Source organism: Teleopsis dalmanni, chromosome 2, assembly GCF_002237135.1.
Source record: "Teleopsis dalmanni isolate 2A chromosome 2, ASM223713v2, whole genome shotgun sequence".
NCBI lineage: Eukaryota > Metazoa > Arthropoda > Insecta > Diptera > Diopsidae > Teleopsis > Teleopsis dalmanni.
In genome coordinates this window covers 147813921-147834488 of record NC_051847.1, presented here as the reverse complement: position 1 = coordinate 147834488, position 20568 = coordinate 147813921, and the positions used below count along the sequence as shown (strand labels likewise).

General features: G+C 29.1%; 1 protein-coding gene across 2 annotated transcripts in view; it reads left to right on the top strand.

Annotated features, from left to right (window-relative positions):
* The window catches only part of LOC119678235 (probable serine/threonine-protein kinase yakA), a 64492-nt gene that overhangs the window by 22381 nt on the left and 21543 nt on the right, over positions 1–20568 (top strand). The window contains exon 1 of one of the 2 annotated variants that reach the window (XM_038089956.1): positions 5436–5677. The exons of the other annotated variant lie outside the window; for it this stretch is intronic. Coding sequence (XP_037945884.1) covers positions 5666–5677 — 12 coding nt within the window. The 5' untranslated portion in view covers positions 5436–5665. Of the gene's footprint in view, positions 1–5435; positions 5678–20568 lie in introns of those variants that run through there. 2 annotated transcript variants of the gene reach the window in all.

The window sequence follows — 20568 nt, the reverse complement described above, 5'->3', positions numbered from 1 at the left end:
GGATCGCCGACTTAAACTAATGCAATTGACTCTAACCAAGCAGAAAACATTTAGTCTTTCGAACTAAGACTAGAATAACTCGCACAGATGATTTTTTTATCAGATGGAGGCTACCAGAACATAATTATCCATATGACTTAGATCTAAACCAGGCAGTGACAATCCATGACTTGTCTTGCTAAAATTTCACAAGTCTGCCTGTCGATTGAATTGCTTAGCTAAACCAATTCTTTAGATTATTTGCGTGTTCATTGCCTTCGATTGTAACATACAATCCATAGAAACGATCAGTAAAAAAAATAAAACTCGCAAATATATTTTACACAAATATCCTTTAAATATATGATATTGAGCAAAACATCTATATGTTTTAGGTCGCAGTGCACAATCCCTTCTTTTAATAATAATATTATATTGATACTTTGACAGATATGATATTGTGCTTGTTTGATAAATGTTATTGTTTGATCCTTGAATTCAATTCCTAAGTGCTACGATCTCTGTTACGATCTCTGGATATATAAATATACAAATTTAAAACTTAACAATTATTTTCATTGCTGTAATGTAAGAAAGTAAATGGCAGGTAGTGGATTTCAGACTAGCTGACATCTCAAAGGAGAGGCTACTAGTAATCTTAACACGAAAACCCATTGTGCAACAACTCTTGAAAGCACCATAAGAAACTTTAGGCAATGATAGCTCTATTATGTATAGATGATATACAGATATATACAGTATCTGTATGTATAGTACAGATACGATACATTTCATTACTTAATTACTTACTTAATGTAATATAATATAATCTTTCAGACCTCGGTTTCTGTTTGGGGGGAGAAGTGCAATCTTCAGACTTTTTACAATTGTCTACAATATCAGTAACTAAAAAGTTGTCAGTCGGGACGGGGGCTCTTATCCAATAATAATTGTATATTGCGGTATAATTTTTTTCTTCCTCTTTACTTTCAATTTCCAATATTTTAGAGATGTTCACATTTCTAAAACAAAATTATATAATACATCGTCACATCATGTGCTTTATATTTAACTTTCGTATAATAATATTTATTTTTAACCAGAAATTAAAATCAAAATTTTATTTGCTAACCAATGTTTAACCTTCTATGGATAAAACTTTTCAGTTTTTTTAACTGCACGCACAATCATTTTTGTGGCCATTCTACAAACTATGGTTAACAGTCATCTCCTTTCTGTAACTGGTAGAATCGATAAACCTGGTGCAACGAAAATCCAAAAATGCTAAAAATAATTAAAAAACTATAAATTATAAAGTATCAACCAATAATCATTGCACAAAATCTAAGACTTTCAATGATAAACCTTGTTTTATTACTTGTGAAAATATATAATGTCAATACAGCCTACGTATAAAACTGGATACAAAATAATATAATTCAATACATAAAATTGACGTATTTCATACTTTTTTTTTTGAATATATTTTAACATATAAAAATACAATTTCAGTAGGAAATTGGGTGTAAAGTACCTAATAAAAAATACTAACTTTTCTTACATGTTTTCCAGAATTATCTTATAAACATATAATATTAATTTTCTAATATTAATTAAATTTAAATCTAACATATATGAAAATATTATTTGTACAATTATCAACTATGAAAAAAAAAATTAGAATATTAAATATTGAAAATAAAAGCCCTGCAATAAAACACTGAACGCAGGTTTAAAAACATTTTTAAAACACTTATGCTTTATACAGATATATAGTATTCGATTGATTCAACACACTTAATATTTTAAGTTTTACTAACGTCATCAAAGGTTCAAGCATATTATCACTTCAACGCTTTATCATTCATTCAATTACTAATCTCATTAGAAAAGCGCTGCAATAAAGCAATTAATCGCAACCTTATAGCACTTTTAAAATATAATGTTCACTATGGTATATTTTATTGCTTGTTTATTCTTACTTTTGACTACGATTGTCTGCTGCTTTAATTCCTCATGCATTTTATTGCACTTTATCACCTTAATTCTTTACTCTGCATTTTTTTACAATTTATTTGCATAAATTTTTTTATGGTGAACTCAGTCAAACATTTGAATAAACTCCGTCACCACAGTGAACAGTGCACATGCTCGCAATTATCAATTCTTATCAGAGATAAAAGCTGCATGCATACATTTCACAACTCAAGTTGAAATGTGAAGAAATTGAACTGAACTGAACTGAATCAACAGTTTAATGTTGTCTACCTTGCTTTTGTTAAGACTTCCTTCGCCTCCTGCTGTTGCTGTTGTTGCTGTTATTGCCACTTACGACGTCGCTTCATACGCAAATTTAAATATTTCACAAAATTTCTGCGCTACTCCGCGACGCAGTACAGTTTAGTGCAGTGCAGCGAATTACAGTGTATGTCGGCAGCATACACTTGCACTTGTGCACGCAGAACTCTCACCAGCTATGAAATACACAATGCAAGGAAAGCCGCAAAGGCACAAAATTACAAGAATGAAAAAAGGAAAACATTTAATGGGGAATACCGTTTCAAACTGCAACAAAAACAAAAACAACAAGAACAAGAAGAAAAAAGGTAAAAACAAAAACACCCTCTTATCAATGCGATTTGCAATAAATATTCGTACAACAGCGACGACGGCGACGACGACAACAGACTCGCGCGCTCTCGCCAATAATTTTCTCAAATTCTTAGCATCTTTTATGCTTTTTGGTTGGGTTTTTGCTTTTGACTGTTACTTTATAGCTTAGCCGCACACATTACTAAAACGGCAAACTAAAACCCCTTTTTTTGTACTGTACTATGCTGTGCTGTGCTGTGCTGTGTTTAAATAATGACATCATGAGCCAGCTAACAACAGAAACAACGCGTCATCCCAATTCAGTCGTTTTATGCCCATAGCCTACGTAAGACCAAAGCATGGAGCCGACAGACCGAGCATATAAAATACCAATTCGGCACATTTTCACATAGTCCAAACCAAATTTGTGCATTTACTCAATATGCAGCAATGTAATCACAACGAATAATGTATTCATGCATGAATCTATGTGTGTATGTGTGTGTGTGTGGGTATGCAAACAAAATATTGGTGCCAACATTTTGGTTGCATGCAAGCAACATTTACGGTCAAAAATCTATTCTTATAAGGGACGACATACATACATATGTATGTATGTACTATGTACTCTTGTTCTAATAGCAAATCGCAAACGAATTTAATAACAGCAACGAATTAGTTATTTTACAAAAATAAAAATTTCTCTTCATATCATAAACAGTATTAGTAAATTCAAACAACTAAAATGTTAACATAAAAAAATTGTATTTGTTGTTGTAGTTCGACTGCGTAAATAAATTGAAAATGTTTCAAGGCAAAATATACATATGTTGAACGTACACTGGCCAACGTCTATCGAGCAGTGTTTGCCATCATCAATACCCAAAGCAACAACAATAGCAAGTCAGTTTAGCGAAAATATCATAGCCTAAACAACAGAGTCATCATACAAAATAGTACACAACATTTCTGATATTTAAAATATCTGCCAGGTACTTTATACTTTATACACCGTACACAAAAGCAAATTTCAAAAAAAAAAAAAATTGGAAAAAATTCAATTTTTTCTCTGAAATATACAGAAATAATATTTTAGATATAGTACTAGTACAAACAGCAGTCAGTAGCAACGGTAGAGGTAAGCGTTGTAGTCGTTGTTGCCGTCCAGTCGTCAGGGTAAAAGCAACGTACACAATAAAAAATGTGCACAACGAACGAATGTTGAACAAATCAACAAACGGACGTACAATGACGACAACAGCGTACCAACGAACCGAACCAATTCCTATATTCCAATACGAGTAGTATTAAATTTATTTGTTGTTTTTACTCTGTCCATATAAAATGATGTACCCTACACTACACTTACTAGTACCGTATACAACCTACATGATATGAACAAAAAATTCCCAATTGACAATGCATAGTATAAATTTATATTTGAGTGTGTTTGTGTGAAAGTGTGTTGTGCCATATAACAGATAAATACTAGTATAAGTATGTACAAACATATAAACTTAAATGTAGTGTAAAGCCAAGTCTATATTGTCGACATATAGCCAAAGCAAAAATAATATAATCATACAGCAAGCAGTATATGCTATAGTATATCCCCTAACCACCACCAACCAACTAACTCAAAGTATACATATAAACTATTTACAGCTTGCTTGCAACTACATAGCAAAAAATACAAAATACACTACTGACTATACGAAACCAATCCAAAAAAAAGGTCTGGTAACACTACAAACTGTGCATGCAGTGTGGCAACCCAACATATAATAAATACACCATGCTCTTTGAGCTCTCAAAATACTCTGGCTTATATAAGGCATATTCATTTTTGTTGCTATTTTCAATATAAATATTCAAGCAGATACGCAAGCAGCACTTACACATATAACAAAAACCATGTACTTCTATATTCCTCAACTCTTCACACAAGTTGCTGCTTATGCATGCTCTCACTCAATAAGAAAACACATATTCATACATTTGAAACTATATTTTTTTTGTGTTCTGCTCTTATTATGAACGCTGCTGCTCTGTGCACATAACATAACAGCGTAATGGTAAGTGAAACAAACAAACAGCCAAGCAAGCAACCAGGCAGGCAGGCAAGTAATGCTGTCAAAGTTGCCTCGTATCATTTCGTTTCGTTTCGTTTGAATTTTGCGGTGCGACAGGGTGTTTCTTTTCATATTTTTCTGCTATACAACTGCTTTCGTAGCATTTTTCGGTTTTCGAGACTGCTGTGCCAGTATCTTGCACTTTGTTAACTTATTTGTGATTTTAGCATGGTAGACAAAGTACATGCTGGTCTGTGTTACTGTCCGCCGCGCATTATATTTTTTCGTAATTTCGTATTTTGATAATAGCTAACAGGCGTAGTCATCGCATGACAAAATGTATAAGATTATATTCTTTAAAATATATATGCGTTAAAATAATTAATGACGATTTTTTTCAAAAAAATAACTGTTTTAATAATAATAAAAAATTTAAAATAAAAAATTATTTCACATTTTTGAAATACGCGCCTAAACACGTTAAACACTACGGCAGCATCAATCTACAATATCAGCAGCTATAATAATAAGAGCAGAGCCAAGCACTATAAATCTTAATACAATTCAATACAATTAAAGTGCGTGAGAGAAAATACAATGCTTATAATTATCATTACCTGAAAGTTTGTTGACAGTTCATATTTTGTTTTGATATTGTTTTTGCCTTGTGTATGAATTTTTGAACGTGCATAAAGAGTTTGATAATTACTATGCAATATAATAACAATAATCATGATGATTAAGTTGTTAATAATGATGATGATGTTGAACGTAAATAAAGATCAAAACTGATTTAAATATAAACAAAAACAAAACATAAATCTTCTGCGAATTATTCGAAAAAAATATTAGAATGCAAAATATGTGCTTCATTTGTGTGAAGGAAAAATTACACTAAACTAACTTAAAGGAAGAAGATTTGTGGAGAAAGAAAGTTTTGTTTCTAAAAGGAGACAAGGATATAAAAAATTAAAATAAAATATTATTTTAGTTTTTGGATAAATATTTACTGTTGAAAAATAATGTGCACAGAGGTAAGTTTAAATAAAATATTAAGAATTTAAAAAAAATAAAATTATTCTAAGACATCTATTAAAAAAAAAAACAATAAATTAATTATAATAGCAGTGATATGTAATAATAGTTAAATGACATAAAATAATATCATAGTAAAATTAAAATTGGCAAACATTTCATTAGTGTAATTTGACAGTGTCCAGTTTTGGATACTATTAACTCTCCATCATCATCCATTCAAAGCCACAAGCTAAATCCTATCTACTAAATTAGACTCTAAACTAACATTGAATAATCTAGCACTAGGTTTTTGTAGAAGTTTTATTATGTTTATAAGATTGATGATACTAACTAGTGAATAATTACAACTGAAAGATATGCACTTCAATAAGTCTAAAGAAATTATGAATTCCCGGAAAGATAGTTTCACGCTTAATCTTTACAATTTAAACAATAATTATAACAACAACTAGTAACTTCCTATTATGAAATAATAAATACATATTTAATATATACTAATATATTAATCCTTTAAAAATATATAGAATAATACTATATTTGCAGCAATAATAAAAACATTTTTTTAAAATAATCTACAAAATAATACTATTACTATTATTACTAGAATTTTAAATATTTTAAAATAATTATTTTTATGTAATAATATTTCATATATGGAAAAGTACTATAACACATTTTTATCCAATACATACATAATAAATAAACTTGAAAAATTGAATTTTTAAATAAATTATCTATATACTTAAAAAATTATACTTAAAAAATGACTAAATAAAACCAATTTTCTCAATTCGTACACTAATATAATCAAGTCGTACACTATCGCACCGCTTTGAATCGCTCTACTAATTTAAAATTATAATAATTACTTAGTAAACTTTTTCACTTTACTTAGTCAAACAGTCATTCATATACATATATGTATGTGTATACCAAATGTAGAAAAATGAGCAAGAAATGCTACTTGACAGCACTAAAATCATTAAAAAAAGAATTAAATATAGAGTATTTGTTTTGAGCGAAACCCCCAAATTTAAAATAGGTGATGCTGAATTTGGAGATCCTTATATACAAACTTTTTTATTGAACATATACTATTGTTTATTTAGTTTAAATCTACCTCTAATTAAAAAAAATAATTCGCATCTATTTTTGTATTACATATCACTTCACGCAAAATACAATTTCTTGCAAATAAATATTTAAAATAAGTTAAAAAAACTAAAACATATTGTTTTCCTTAAAAATTAAAATTGTTATGAACAAAAAATTCCTTTTGATTTGCAAATATTTTCTTGACACGCTCTACAATATACCAACAATATAAAAAATTAATCTCTTAGCCAGAAAACATCGAAATATTATGGACAAAACTCTCACGCTTAAAAAGATTTGATCACTCGGCTATAATGTTAATTAAATCTAGTAAAAAAAAATTACTAAGATTCTTATTTAAATATATTATATATAATTAATATAATATAATAATTAATATAATATATAAATATAATAATTATTATTATATTATAGATAACTTAATGTTGTATACTTATGCTGTTATATATAACACTAATCTTTATCTCTGTGATAAACAGTTTTAAAATAAAAATCAAAACTGATTAACTTCAATGATTATGATAACGTATTTTATAATATAGTGAGGAACTAATAACTGAGTTTAATGTATCTAGAACTAATGACCCATTTGGTTATATGTTGTATGATTGTGCAACGTACTTGTCTCTACTTTAGTTATTGTTTTGTTTATTACAAAAAAACTATACTTAACAAGTCTTAGTTCATGTTCCAAAACCTCATGCCCCAACGCATACACTTCTTCCACTTAAAGTTAGAATTGTATTGACCATCAATATTATATATTATATTAATTTTTATATTAATTTTTATATTAATTTGTGTTTAATAGTTTTCAAACAAGTCTATTGAGAGAGGTATTATTTCATAAAAACTTATACTAGTTTTTCTTTTTAGACTTTTTAAAATGCTATGATATTCATTACCCAATCTTTCTTCCGTTATGACATTGTGGTACTGTTTATGATCAGTCACATTGTACACTTAATGCTTTCATTGTCATCTATGGTTCATATCTCTACTATGGTCACACCTTATTTTATACACTTATCCAGACTCTTTGATTTCCCATGAAACTTTTTTTTAAATACTGGAGTAAAGAAGTAGTGAAAGTAAAGAAGTTACGATAAATTGACAGTACATTAATTTATATTCTAAATTGAGATTTTAAGGTTTATATATATTAAACTTATGGTGTATCCCTAAAATAACTATATATATAATATTAATAAAAAATTTTAATACTGTTGGGGCATAATTATAATTATTATAAAATATCAACAAAGTCATATAAAGTTGAAAATGAGATGATCTTATTCTATGGACATAAGTTTTCTTTTTATAAAAAATTCTATAACAGATAGAGAGATATTTTTGGTAAACCTTTTGTAACAAAAGAAAGGTAAATCTGTTATATATTATTCATGAAATATTATCTATATTAGTATTATATGCGCTATAATTTTATTATATTTCGAAAAAAATCTATTTTTCTCATTTTAATTATGCCATTATTTTTGTTAATTTATTGTTGAATTTTTTTTGTTGAATTTTTATTAATTATTTAAATCTAACAAAATTTAAATTTAGAATAAAATAATTAAAAAATTTTGTATTAAATTCAATAATTTAATTATTTATATTACACTGACTAGAAGTATTTTTTTTTGTTCTTTCACTTAAATTTAACCAATGCGGACACTCCAACATGTGGTTTTTCCGATTTGAGTCCTTATCAAAAGTTTTCTATGTCAGATGTGCACATGTAAGCATGTGAGATTTTATTTATTTATTTTTTTCCCGTACATTCCGTGTTCTAACAACTTTATAGGCTAAGAATACGCACATACAAACTCACATCAATATAAAAAAAATAAATGCTTAGTTTACATATATGCAAAAAGTAGCATAACAAATATCGTAGTCATCATCATCATCATCATCAAGAACAACAACATCAACAACAACAACATTATTATAAGTAGCAGTAGCAGCATCAACCAGTCAACGCAGCAGAGTTTTTCGCTAATACATGTACGACAATGTTAAAAAGCGTCTCTTTATATCACGCAGTAAGTTTACTCCTTGTCCTACAACAAAACATAAAACTGCTGCTAAAATGCATGCAAATAAAAAAATATATGAAGTACTTTTCCTACATATGAATGTGGTATAAATAACGACAACAACGTAGCACGTGGTGTATTTGCGAATATGATGCTGTTGTTGTTGCTTTGTATTTGCTATACTCACGAAAATAAAACACTCTAAAATTTGCAAAAAAAAAAAAACAAAAAACAAAAACAATGCAACCAAGTTGTCAACAAATATAATTTTTGGATGTCTATAACTTTATATGCTTTTTAAACTTTAAAACTAACGACGAAGCAACACCATTCACTAGCATAACAACAATAACATAATAATAAACCAACTAAACAGTAGCAAGTAGCGCACTTGCTATGTAGCATGTGTATGAAGTGTCTTTTCGCAACCCTAAAGCAAAAAAAATAAACACAAACGGTTGCATATGTGCACAATGACAAAAAAAAAATACAATATTATTTGTTAGACAACTGTCTCTTAATACACAACGTGAATGTTTTTTACTAGCATTTGTTTTGCATTTACTGAAAAAGCTTTTTATTTTCTTTGTTGTTGTGTTCGTAGGCATAGCAAATTTTAATGGTGTCTAAACTTTGGTTGTTAGTGTTCTTGTTGTTGATATTGCGATTGCTATTGTGACCATTTAGCACGCAATTTTTGGTTTGCATCGTCTTCTTAGCCGTACTTCATAAAAGTAACGTGTGAGCGTGTGTGTATTTAAATATTGAAATGCAACAGTTTACAGTTTAGTTGATTTAACTTTTTCAACAACTGTCGAACTGTATGATTGACTGCATCATATTGAAATTATTTGACATTCGAACTTATGTCTACGCTCTTTGGTTTGTTGTGTGTGCTCTTTTTGTTTTTTTTTTTGTTTGATTTGTAAGATTCTACAATTTTGCTTGCAATGCAAAGAACATTTTTGTTTTTTATATTATTTTTTTGTTTTTTTTTTTATATACAATTGCCGAAATTTAATTGATTACGCATACGGCATGTTGAAAGTGAAGTTGTGTGTCTATTTTGTTTGTTGTGAAAAAAGTAATACAGTTGGCAATTGATTTTCATGCAACATGTTCCAAGGAAAAGCATAAAATAAATTGTTTTTATATTTATCTTGTTTTTTAATTTTTTTTATTCAATTTTTTTTAAGAATATTTAAACAATTTAGTTATTTTAAAATTATTTAAAAAATTTAAATAAATTTCTTTTGTAATGTCTTCGGTTGTTAAATTTTTCATTTTCATGAACACAACAAATGCTATAATGAATAGTTATATTAATATTGTTATTCCTTTACCAATACAAAATATTTTATTATGAAACCAAAAATAAACTAAAAACCATAAAATTATTTTTAATCTCAGTGTTTATATATTTGCCTTAGAACCTGAGTCCCTGATATGTGTAAATACATATAATTATTACAAGTAAACTATGAACACTACTACCAAAATTATGAGTTTTTCACAATGGTATTTTATACTGTAATTAATTAGTTTATTTAAATTAATACATTTTTATAAATGTTTTTATATTATTGTCAATATATTTAATTTCCTTACTTCTTTCTTTCTTTCTTAATAACTTTCTATTATTTATTAATTTTATAATAAATGAATTCTTTACGTTTGAAAAAAATCAACAGTAATTGCTAATTTTCCCATCGCATTTTGTTTAATTTTCATTCATAAAATTTTAAACACTATTTTATGCACATTCATTAAACGCATTGTTGTTGTTTTTGTTGTTGCAATCACTTATCGAACTAATAATGAGTTCATTAAGTTGCACGCGCCTTTTTGGCAAATTGTGCGTCTTATCAGCCAACATCCAATTTTCATATTCCTTTTGTTTTTACTTTCTGTCTTAACTGTGCACTGTGCTCATTTATAACAATTAAACGAGTCTGATCAAGTCTTTTTTTACACAACCAACAAGTAGTTAACAAATTGTTTGAACGACTATACAGCACCCTCAATTACAACAAAACTGACTAAATGAAAGCAAAAACAAAAAAGCCACAATAACAGCAACAAGCAGAATAGCATCAAACAAATTAACTGACCAAGGGTACTGTTGTGCCGTACTTGCGACGTTTGCAACTCTTTTGCAACGTTGATTTGTGAGATAATAACACACGTAAATAAATTGGTTATACTTCAAGTTGTTGAAGTTTGCTATTAATAACATAGGCAGAGCAGTTATATTGGCGAAACGACTTCTGTTATTAAAAACCAAAACATTGCTCTCTTTTTTTCTCCAAATGCTGCAACATTATTATGTTTGTGTCAAAGTCGTCGGCATTTAACCAACTTCGCTATTACCAGTCAATATTGTCTGCGCTATATACGACGTTAGCGTCTTCGAATATGCGTTGCTATCCGACATTCTTATTTATTCCTACGATTTTGCACATTATTCATAAAAACCGTTTAATGGCACCGTATTGGTTTTAGTTCAATACGAGACAGGCTAGCGCATGGTTTAAATTTCCTCTTACTTTCGTTACACTTCATGCTTTGGCTGACTCTGTGTTCTGCTATACATATATACATACATATATAAGTTTGTTCATATGTTTTTTGGGTAGATTTATGTACATAGCTTTGTACTCTTTGGTTTGCTTACTGACTAAAGAGGAACACACAGAAGGGTATTTCATCGTTGTCGTTTCGTTGTTGTCGAGTAACTCTTCTGCTATGCTATACATTGCTGCTGAATTTTATGAATGGAATTGAACGTATCCGTATTTGCCAACGGCTTTCAAAACAAAAAACAGAAAAACCAACAACAAACTGAAACTAAATAATATAAGAGGAAAACCCTTTTCATTGCGCTTGTTCCTTGCATGTTTTCTCTGTTAAAATAAGTTTGTATGTATATATGCCTGCCTGCTTAAATTAACGTTCTTTCAACTTCCTTCCTCCTTTAATATTTCTTTTCACTACGACTATTTTTTTTTTGTTGCTCTTCATTGCTAACAACCAACATGCTTTACTAGCACCACGAGCATGTCTTTACTATGGATTCGTTCGTTGGTAACTTGCTGCTTCGTTGATTTTATTACTCCACACAACTTTGTTTCCTTATCATTATCGTTTTCAACGTGCTGTTGTTGTAATCGCTTTTATTTCATTTAGTACATATTATTTTATTATTATGTCGCTCTCGTTGTGCGTCTATATTTTGGTTAAAGATGCAGGCACTTGTTTTATTGTGTATAGTAAATCCTTGCATCAGCTGATTTCGAATTGTAAATTATGTTTTGTACTCCTCTTTTATGTTTTTAGCACATTTTACATTTTACGACAAAAAAAAAATAAAATAAATGAAAACAAATTTTAACTTGTTGATTTTATTAGTGTCTTAATACATTCTTTAGTGTTTAAGATGGTCAGAAAGTAGTTGATTATTTATGTTACTGGGTATGGTATAGAATAAAATCTTGGATTTCATTTGCTTAAGATTTTAAATATTTAATTTGATTTGCTATTTGCTGATTTTTTGTTTAAAATGAGTGTGTATATTTATGGTATTAAATAATAAATTTTACAAATTATAGTAAATGAAAGAATAAAAGCTTCGAAAAATCTATCGAAGAGAACAAAATCAAAATTTTCAAGTCATTTCGTCCTCACCGTATCAAATTGAAATAGTACTAGTATAATTATTAATTACTACGGTTCGGGATATTAAAGATGTATTCACATTGAAATGTTCGCCAGCCTATGTCTATTTAATAATAGACAGTAGACAGTAGTAGTTTTACGCACTAATATAGCGGTATGACATTACTAAGTTTGTTGTAATGCGTAAAGTTTTTAAAAAACATGCAAATGTCTCCACTAGTTTTAAATCAAGATATCATCAAAATATGGCCAAAGTGTTGCCACCAGTTCGAAACTTATAACAGTTGGTAACAGTTCAATAGGATCGATCTTTATCATACGTGTTGAATTTTCGAAAAAAAGCCAATATCTTCACAATTTTTATTAATTGATATTGAAATATGGGCAAAGTCCTGCCAAAAATGCAAAAGTTATAATAGTCAGTTGCAGTTCGATTAAATCATCATACTAAGCTATCTCTATCATTTATGTTAATGTTTATTTTATTTTTTTGACTAATTATTTGTATCAGTCATTCTGACGTATACAAATTTGAATTGACCTTCAATACCACTTTCGATATAAATTTTCAACAGTTACCATTGTTTTTATTCCTTCGATTGTTAATAAAAATAACAAAGTAATATTATAAAAATTTTATGTAAAAAAAAATTGAAAAATTGACTTGCATTCATTTGTTTCACACATGAGTAATTGTCTTGAGTCACGTAAAATTTTTCGTAAATTTTTGCAGTCATTGTGCCTTTGTCTGTCAGCAAAATTTTTATTTTTAAACGGTTCGACATTCACCAGATTTGAGAGAAGACACTCATAAGTTGCAAGCATTCACTCACAACACAGACAGACAGCAAGTGTGCAAGACTCTGTGCAATTATTACTTTCAGTTAAATTTAGCAGATGAAAATTAACTTACTGGATGCAGTATTGGCATGAGTTGTTCAGTACAAAGTCATCAAATGATGTTAATACGAACAGCCAGACAGACGAATTGATGACACATAAACACTTATTGAAAATAATATAACAATTGTTAGAATGCTAATAACAATAAGTCCAAAAGGTTGGTTTGTAAGGCAGCCCAAAAAAAAAACAGTTGCTAAAACACAAACTATAAATTGTCTGATGCCAGTGTAAGATTGTTCTTTTACTCCAACTTTTTTTATAAAATATTTTTCAAATCCAACATGAATGAATTCAGTAATGCTCATGTGTTATGTATGTATGTGTGTATAGTAAAGCGAAACAATAGAATAGCAACAAGCAACAACAAACGTTTTATTATCAATGGCCACGTATCACTTGCACTTGCACTTGTCGACTTAACCACGTAAGGAACTGAAGTTGCACGATATAGCAATGTACAGCACTCGCACATTGAATAACAACAACAATAGGAACAGCAATAGCTAATATACAATAAGGAATAGAATATTTATGTTGTTAATGGTGATGCTCTTGTTGCGCTATACGATGAATGCGCAGGCCAAAAATGCAGTTATTATGCGTTTGTGTGTTTACAATAAATTTGCAGTTTAATTGTTTTAAAAGGTACACACGAGACACAAATATTATTTGTATGTAATTTTTGATGTACTTTATCTTTAAATTGCTGGTTTATTGCAAATACAATAGAATGAGGATGCCGTGGGCATTAAAAGAATTAATAATTAGCGAACATTTATTAATAATATTACAATATAATTTAATATTTTATTTAATATTTGTAGTATATATTACTACATCACTGTAAAGTAACTTAGAATCAACAACATGCAGTGCTGTATAATATGAAAGAATTTAAAAAAAATTATTTTAATCATGCAACCTGCATGCAACCCTGTGAATCGCCTACTTACTAACTATGACAGCTTGGCATTTACTATGCTCTATACGCGAACATATACTTATAATCTTAAATTCCACCCACGTACAATATTATACATCGAGCATTGCTTTTTCTTTTTTTTGAGTTGTTGGTTTTTGTTATAAATAACCCCCCTACAAATTTCATCCCTTGGCCGGCATTATTATGTCAGGCAGCCAAAATAATATTCCAAACGTTTATTTCACCCAATTTCATTATATTTGCGTACATTTTTAGTTTTTCTACGTCATACTACATACACTATGCAGCAAACTCACCACAATAAAGTTGAAATGTTTGTATGAATGTATACGTAGAGTAAAATATAAGCAAATAAAAGCAACAAAAACAACAGTTATCAAAATACAACGTATCCTGCAAAAACAAGTAGCAAACTTACACAACCAACCCACCCATTTCCCATTGCCCAATACCTTACGAACGAACTCAAGTCATTGCAAATGCTGTGCTTGCCTGACATCCCTGACTTTTTGTGAAATCAACAAACAGTGAGTACGTACGACAGTCGTACATACAGTATAAAATATAATAACAACAACACTACGTATATATGTATGTATGTATACATCAAACTGTATTTATAATACATACTCGTATAATGATTTTATACTACACTTTTCACTCCTCTTCAGCACTGAGTACGCACACTTACATTTCTACTAGTGGGCGCTACTGTAACAAAATGCGTTGTAAATTCCACCCAAAAACACATCCAGCCATTCAGTCATTGCTTCAAACACTTCAAATGTATGTATGTATACATTACACAATTACACAACTACACAGCTAAAGCACATCATACTCTCACACAAGTATACAAGCGCTGACATTTACTAGTAATGAAAAACGTCAAATTATATCCTTGCATTTACCATAACGTTGAGGTTCTATTTTATATCAAAAAACTCAAACCGTAGCAGTACCAAGCCATGCCAACAAAGTCAAGCCAAACCGAACCAAGCCAAACCAAAGCGAACTCAACCGAACCAAGGCAAGGAAATGTAAGCAGCACAAACTGTGTTAAATGTGTTTATATGTATAAGAAAAATTTATACAGTTATATGTGTACATTTATACATGCTTCATACTCAAGTGAAGCTTTTTTTAAAGCTACGCAAAGCTATATACTGTAGCCAACCCATTATTATAACAGATATAATTTTATTACAAAAAAAATACTTTTATGTATAAAAAAAATAAATATATATAAAATATTATAATAATATAATAATGCCACACAACGACATAAAATATCAAAGTGGGAGCCTTTAAGAGGAGCTATACATTCGGAGGAGCATAGTTACCAACCAACCAACCGCTTGCCACTGTGTTTTGTGCATAAAGATTCAAACAAACAGTTACTAGGCTGACTGACAGACGTAGTGTAGGGTTGGGGACGCAACACACAACACAGCAACTAACTGTTATTTTATACGAGTATATGCACATAAGGCGACAGCGTAGTTGAGAACCCTACAGTAGGTGTTCGTGTTGTGTAATACTAGTTAGCAGCAATTTTGTAGGAGGGAATGTCAAGTATTATAACAAAGATTTAAAGCATTGCTTGGTGCGGCAAGTTTGTATGATGTGGTGCGTTGAGGTATGGTATGGTGTAATTTGGTATGGGTTACTCTATGGTGGGTGTTAAGGGTAAAAGGTTCAGACTTGAGTTAATGTATAGTATAGTTGTAAGCAACATTAAATTGGTAAGCGTATCATTAAAACATTTGAGTGTGATATGTTAGTAAGTTGGGTATTGAACTCTCACTACATACTTATGCATATTTGTGCAAAATACATATTTACACACATAAATATATATTATGCAGTTGCATATATGTACATGCACCTACAAGTATCACTAGGTATGGTAAATAAATATGTATGTATGTATGTATCTCATATGAGCCATCAATTGATGGTTCATATATGCTTACATATATATGTATGTGTAAATGTAGTTGTATATAAATTTACATACATATATGTATATAAAATCAACCGAATTTTTACTATAAGTACACTGAAAAATGTTGTGGCTTAAAAGTTTTAATCTTTTGCTTTCTCATATTAAATAAGCTTTAATGATAGCAATTTGAAACAATTTTGTTTAGTGTACACTTTTTGGGGGGACAAAATCCTAACTCAGGGGTCTGTCTCTGACTATGAATCTACTACTTCAATTTGTTCACATTATATATGCATACATATTTATGCATATATATTTATACACGCATTCTAGGCATATATAAAGCATCATGCATATGTCGAGTATTGTTTGCTCTACATATTTGTATGCACACAACGCAACAAAAAGAAAAACGAATATGCAATAACAATAGGAAAGAATGTAATGACATTTGCATGTATGAGTGATCGACACTTGGACTAAGCACTCTCAACAACGTTGGTCAAACGATTGGTCAGTCGGTTGTTGGTTTTGTGCAAATTAAAGTTATTAAATTACATGTATATTTTAATTTTACAGTAAATTTAATAAATCCTTGTATGTAAAACTTTCGTTCGAAGCTTAAAAGCTTCAAATAAAAAATTTTTATGTACTTAAAAATTAGGGTATAAAATATTCGATATGCATTTGTTAAAAATACAAATTATATATCACAAATTCTATATATTTATAATATAAATTTTTTTAATTTATGAAGTTCTTAATTATATTAAAGACACGCTAATTATAGTTCCCATATTCATATTTAGCTTAAAACATATAAAATATTAAATTAATTTTTAATAATTTCATTTAATTTGTGTATACAATCTAAAATCAAAATTTTAAATTTATTTTATCGCATAGGATTTCAATTTTATTTAATTAAAAATTAAATATATAAAAACTCAACTCAAAGTAAAAACAATCTTATACCCCACGAAGTGTGGTGAGAATATACATATGTATTTCAGACAGTGCATCAACTGGTGAGCTTAGTTATACTCTTGGTAAACTCAAACTTATACACTAAATTACTATTTTTTTAAATATCATATCTGTTTTAGAAAGACATGTGTAAAATGAAAGCAGTGCGCAAATTTAACTAAAATGCGCAACAAACTCGACCTGCTCCCGCGGTAATGACTGCCTGCTTCATGTGAATTCAGTGATAACAAATATGAATGAGTGAAAATTTTCTCAAGCTATGTATTTTTGCTACAAGTTAGTGTACAGTGGAAAATGTTAAATATGTTAATTTGTTATTTAGTCGAATTTTTCAAATTACCTATTGTGTTCCCAAGAAAAATACACATTTTTTTAGTGAGAAATTAAAAAATTTAAATGATCTTTTTTACATTTAACCAAATTATGATAGCATAATGCTATATTATTATTAATATTATTATTATAAAATTTAGTTTTTTGCATTAGGTTTTTACAAACAGCATTCATTGTTCATTTATTGATCATTTTCGAACTCTTGACTGTTTATTCGTCAAAAACAGGTACTAATCTCTAACTATTTGTTAGAGGTACATTTCCATATGAATTATTTAATTTTTTTATTTTGTGATCAAGGAACTGACTCTCAAAATTATAATGACTGATCTTGTAATCTTTCAGTAACTTTCAAAAAATAAAAAAAAGAACAGCAGCATAAATGCATTAATAATTATATTTTAAAATATATTATGCATTATATATTAATTAATTAATTAAATTCTTGGCTGTTTTTTTTTATTTTTAATTATTTTGTTATATTTTGTGTTGTTTAGAAAAATATATTTATTATACATAATTCAAATTATTACATTAGATATTTTTAAAAGCAATTATTTTTTTTTTGTTTTAAAAATTATTTTCTACTATTTATAATTATTTTAAATAAATAAAAAAATAAAATAAAAATTTGTAACTTGTTTATAACTTTTGTATACATATGCATATAATTTATTATTATTATTAGTATGAAATATTCTAATCAAATTATTAATATATATATGTTTTTATATATATTATATCTTTTCTCTTTATAATTCCATTTTTCTTAGTTCCTTCTAGATTTTTCGTAAACGACTTTTACCCACAAAGGAACATTCTAACAAAAATAACTTTAATGACAGCGGTAATTTTTCTTATAACGGCCCCTTAAATTCAAATAATATTTTTGCTTTTATTTGAAATCTTAAATGGGAACGACGACTGTGCTTGTATCAGTACCAGTGCCAGTGCCAGTGCAAGCGCTAAAGTCAGAGCACACCAAACAAACAACCAACATAAACGTCGTCCCCATCATTATTTTTTCTTATTTTTATAATTCTGCTTTAGCTACAAAATTAAAAACTTGGATCGTTACGATACCAAAACTATAGAGCGTTCAGCTGAAATATTGAAATATACTATACACACACAGTCAGTGTATAGTCAGCAGTCAGTCCAATGCCTGCCTGTTTCTTTGCATTTCGTACAATTCGTTGGTTGTATGATATGTTCTCGTTCGCCTTTCATATGAATTTTATACACAAAATCCTACTAAAGTATACTTTGCATTGCTCTGTTGTTCGTATTTTAGCTGTAGCTGCTGCTGCTGCTGTTATATTGAATATTTTCACAATATTCACAACATACGGTTCCCTCGTTCCCTTCTTATTATTATTATTATTTTTATACTGTATGTCGGCTCATATTGTTGTTGTTATTATTATTTTTGTATATCAACTTTTGTTCAGTTCAGTTCAGTTGTTCAGTTTTTAGTAGAGAGTCACAAGTCTGCTTTGAGTTATGCTGTATGTGTTGAATTCGTTCGTTCGTTCGTTCGTTCGTTCGTTCACTGCTTGACTCTGCTGTGCTGTATTTTGTGCACCCTCTTTGCACCAATTCATGTCTCTGAAACCCATACTTTATTTTTATCTATGGAACTTGACTGTACTTCGTCGTGTGCATTTCGTCGTTCGTTGTGCTCGTTAATGGCATTCCATACTGGCGGCAACAGCAGTCAGCAGAGTGCTTACTTGCTTGTTGTGTTGCTTTTGCTTACTCGTTTTGCTTTGGCTATTGTGTATGAATATTGTATTCAGGCACATGATGAACAAAATGCGAGTCAGCAACATTCGTTGTGATGTGGAAATACAACTACGTAAGAGTTTTATAAATTTTTGTTGTTGTTGGTGTTTTTGTTTTTGTATTTATTTATTTGCTTATTTTTGTAGCTGTACGTTTTTAGCATTTTTGTTGTTGTTATTGTTGCTGCTTTTGTTACTGTTGGATTTTCTTTTTAATAATATTGCTTGTGTGCTGCTTGTGCTTGTTTATTTGAAACGGGAAGGGAAGTGGGTATATTTCAAAATGAATGCCTTGATAGCTGACATGGCGGCAGCAATGGCGACGGCGAATATAACAAAAATAATAACAACACTGTCGGCAACTACACACACTATACGTATTCAGTACTTGCATATGGGTTCTTTTTGTACTATGAGTATAATGTTGTCGCCGTATTACACTGCCAGAAATTTCTTACATGTATGTTTTTAGAAAATAAAATGCATTGATATATTAAATTTAATAAAATTTAATAAAAATTTGGTTAATATAAATTAATAAATGTAATATGTAGAAATTTATCCGTTTTCCAAATATATGAATTGTGAACCCGTCCATAAACGGATGAAATGTTAAAATTCCATTTCTTAGACTTCGTAAGGTGGCACTAGGAAGAGCTATCTAATCAAAGAGCCAATGGAATTAGTTTAATTTCAGTTTTAATTCGTTCTATTAGTTTCCAACTGATGAAATAGTTTTCTGTGAGAAAATTATTAAATTTACCACAATGTTTTCAGATTAAGTTACAGTTTTTAAAAAATTGTGGTTCAAAACTCCACTTTAAACAAATTAATTTATATACACATAAACTAAAAAACAAAAATCTCCATGAAAATCAAAAAAAATATCTATGATTAAATTTAATAATCAGTTAGGTTAGAGTGACAGTCTTGTGCTCAGAGCCCGCTTGAACTCAAATAATATCCTGTTGTGATAATGATCAGTTAAAATAAAAAACTTCTACATTGTTGTAGAATTTTAAAAAATTTGAAAGAACATCTATAATACAAAAGATAGTTTAATATACATACATATTTAAATCGTAAGTGATGTCGGAAACAACTGTATTAATTGACAGAAATACTGTACTTCTCAACAGTAATAAACGATTTA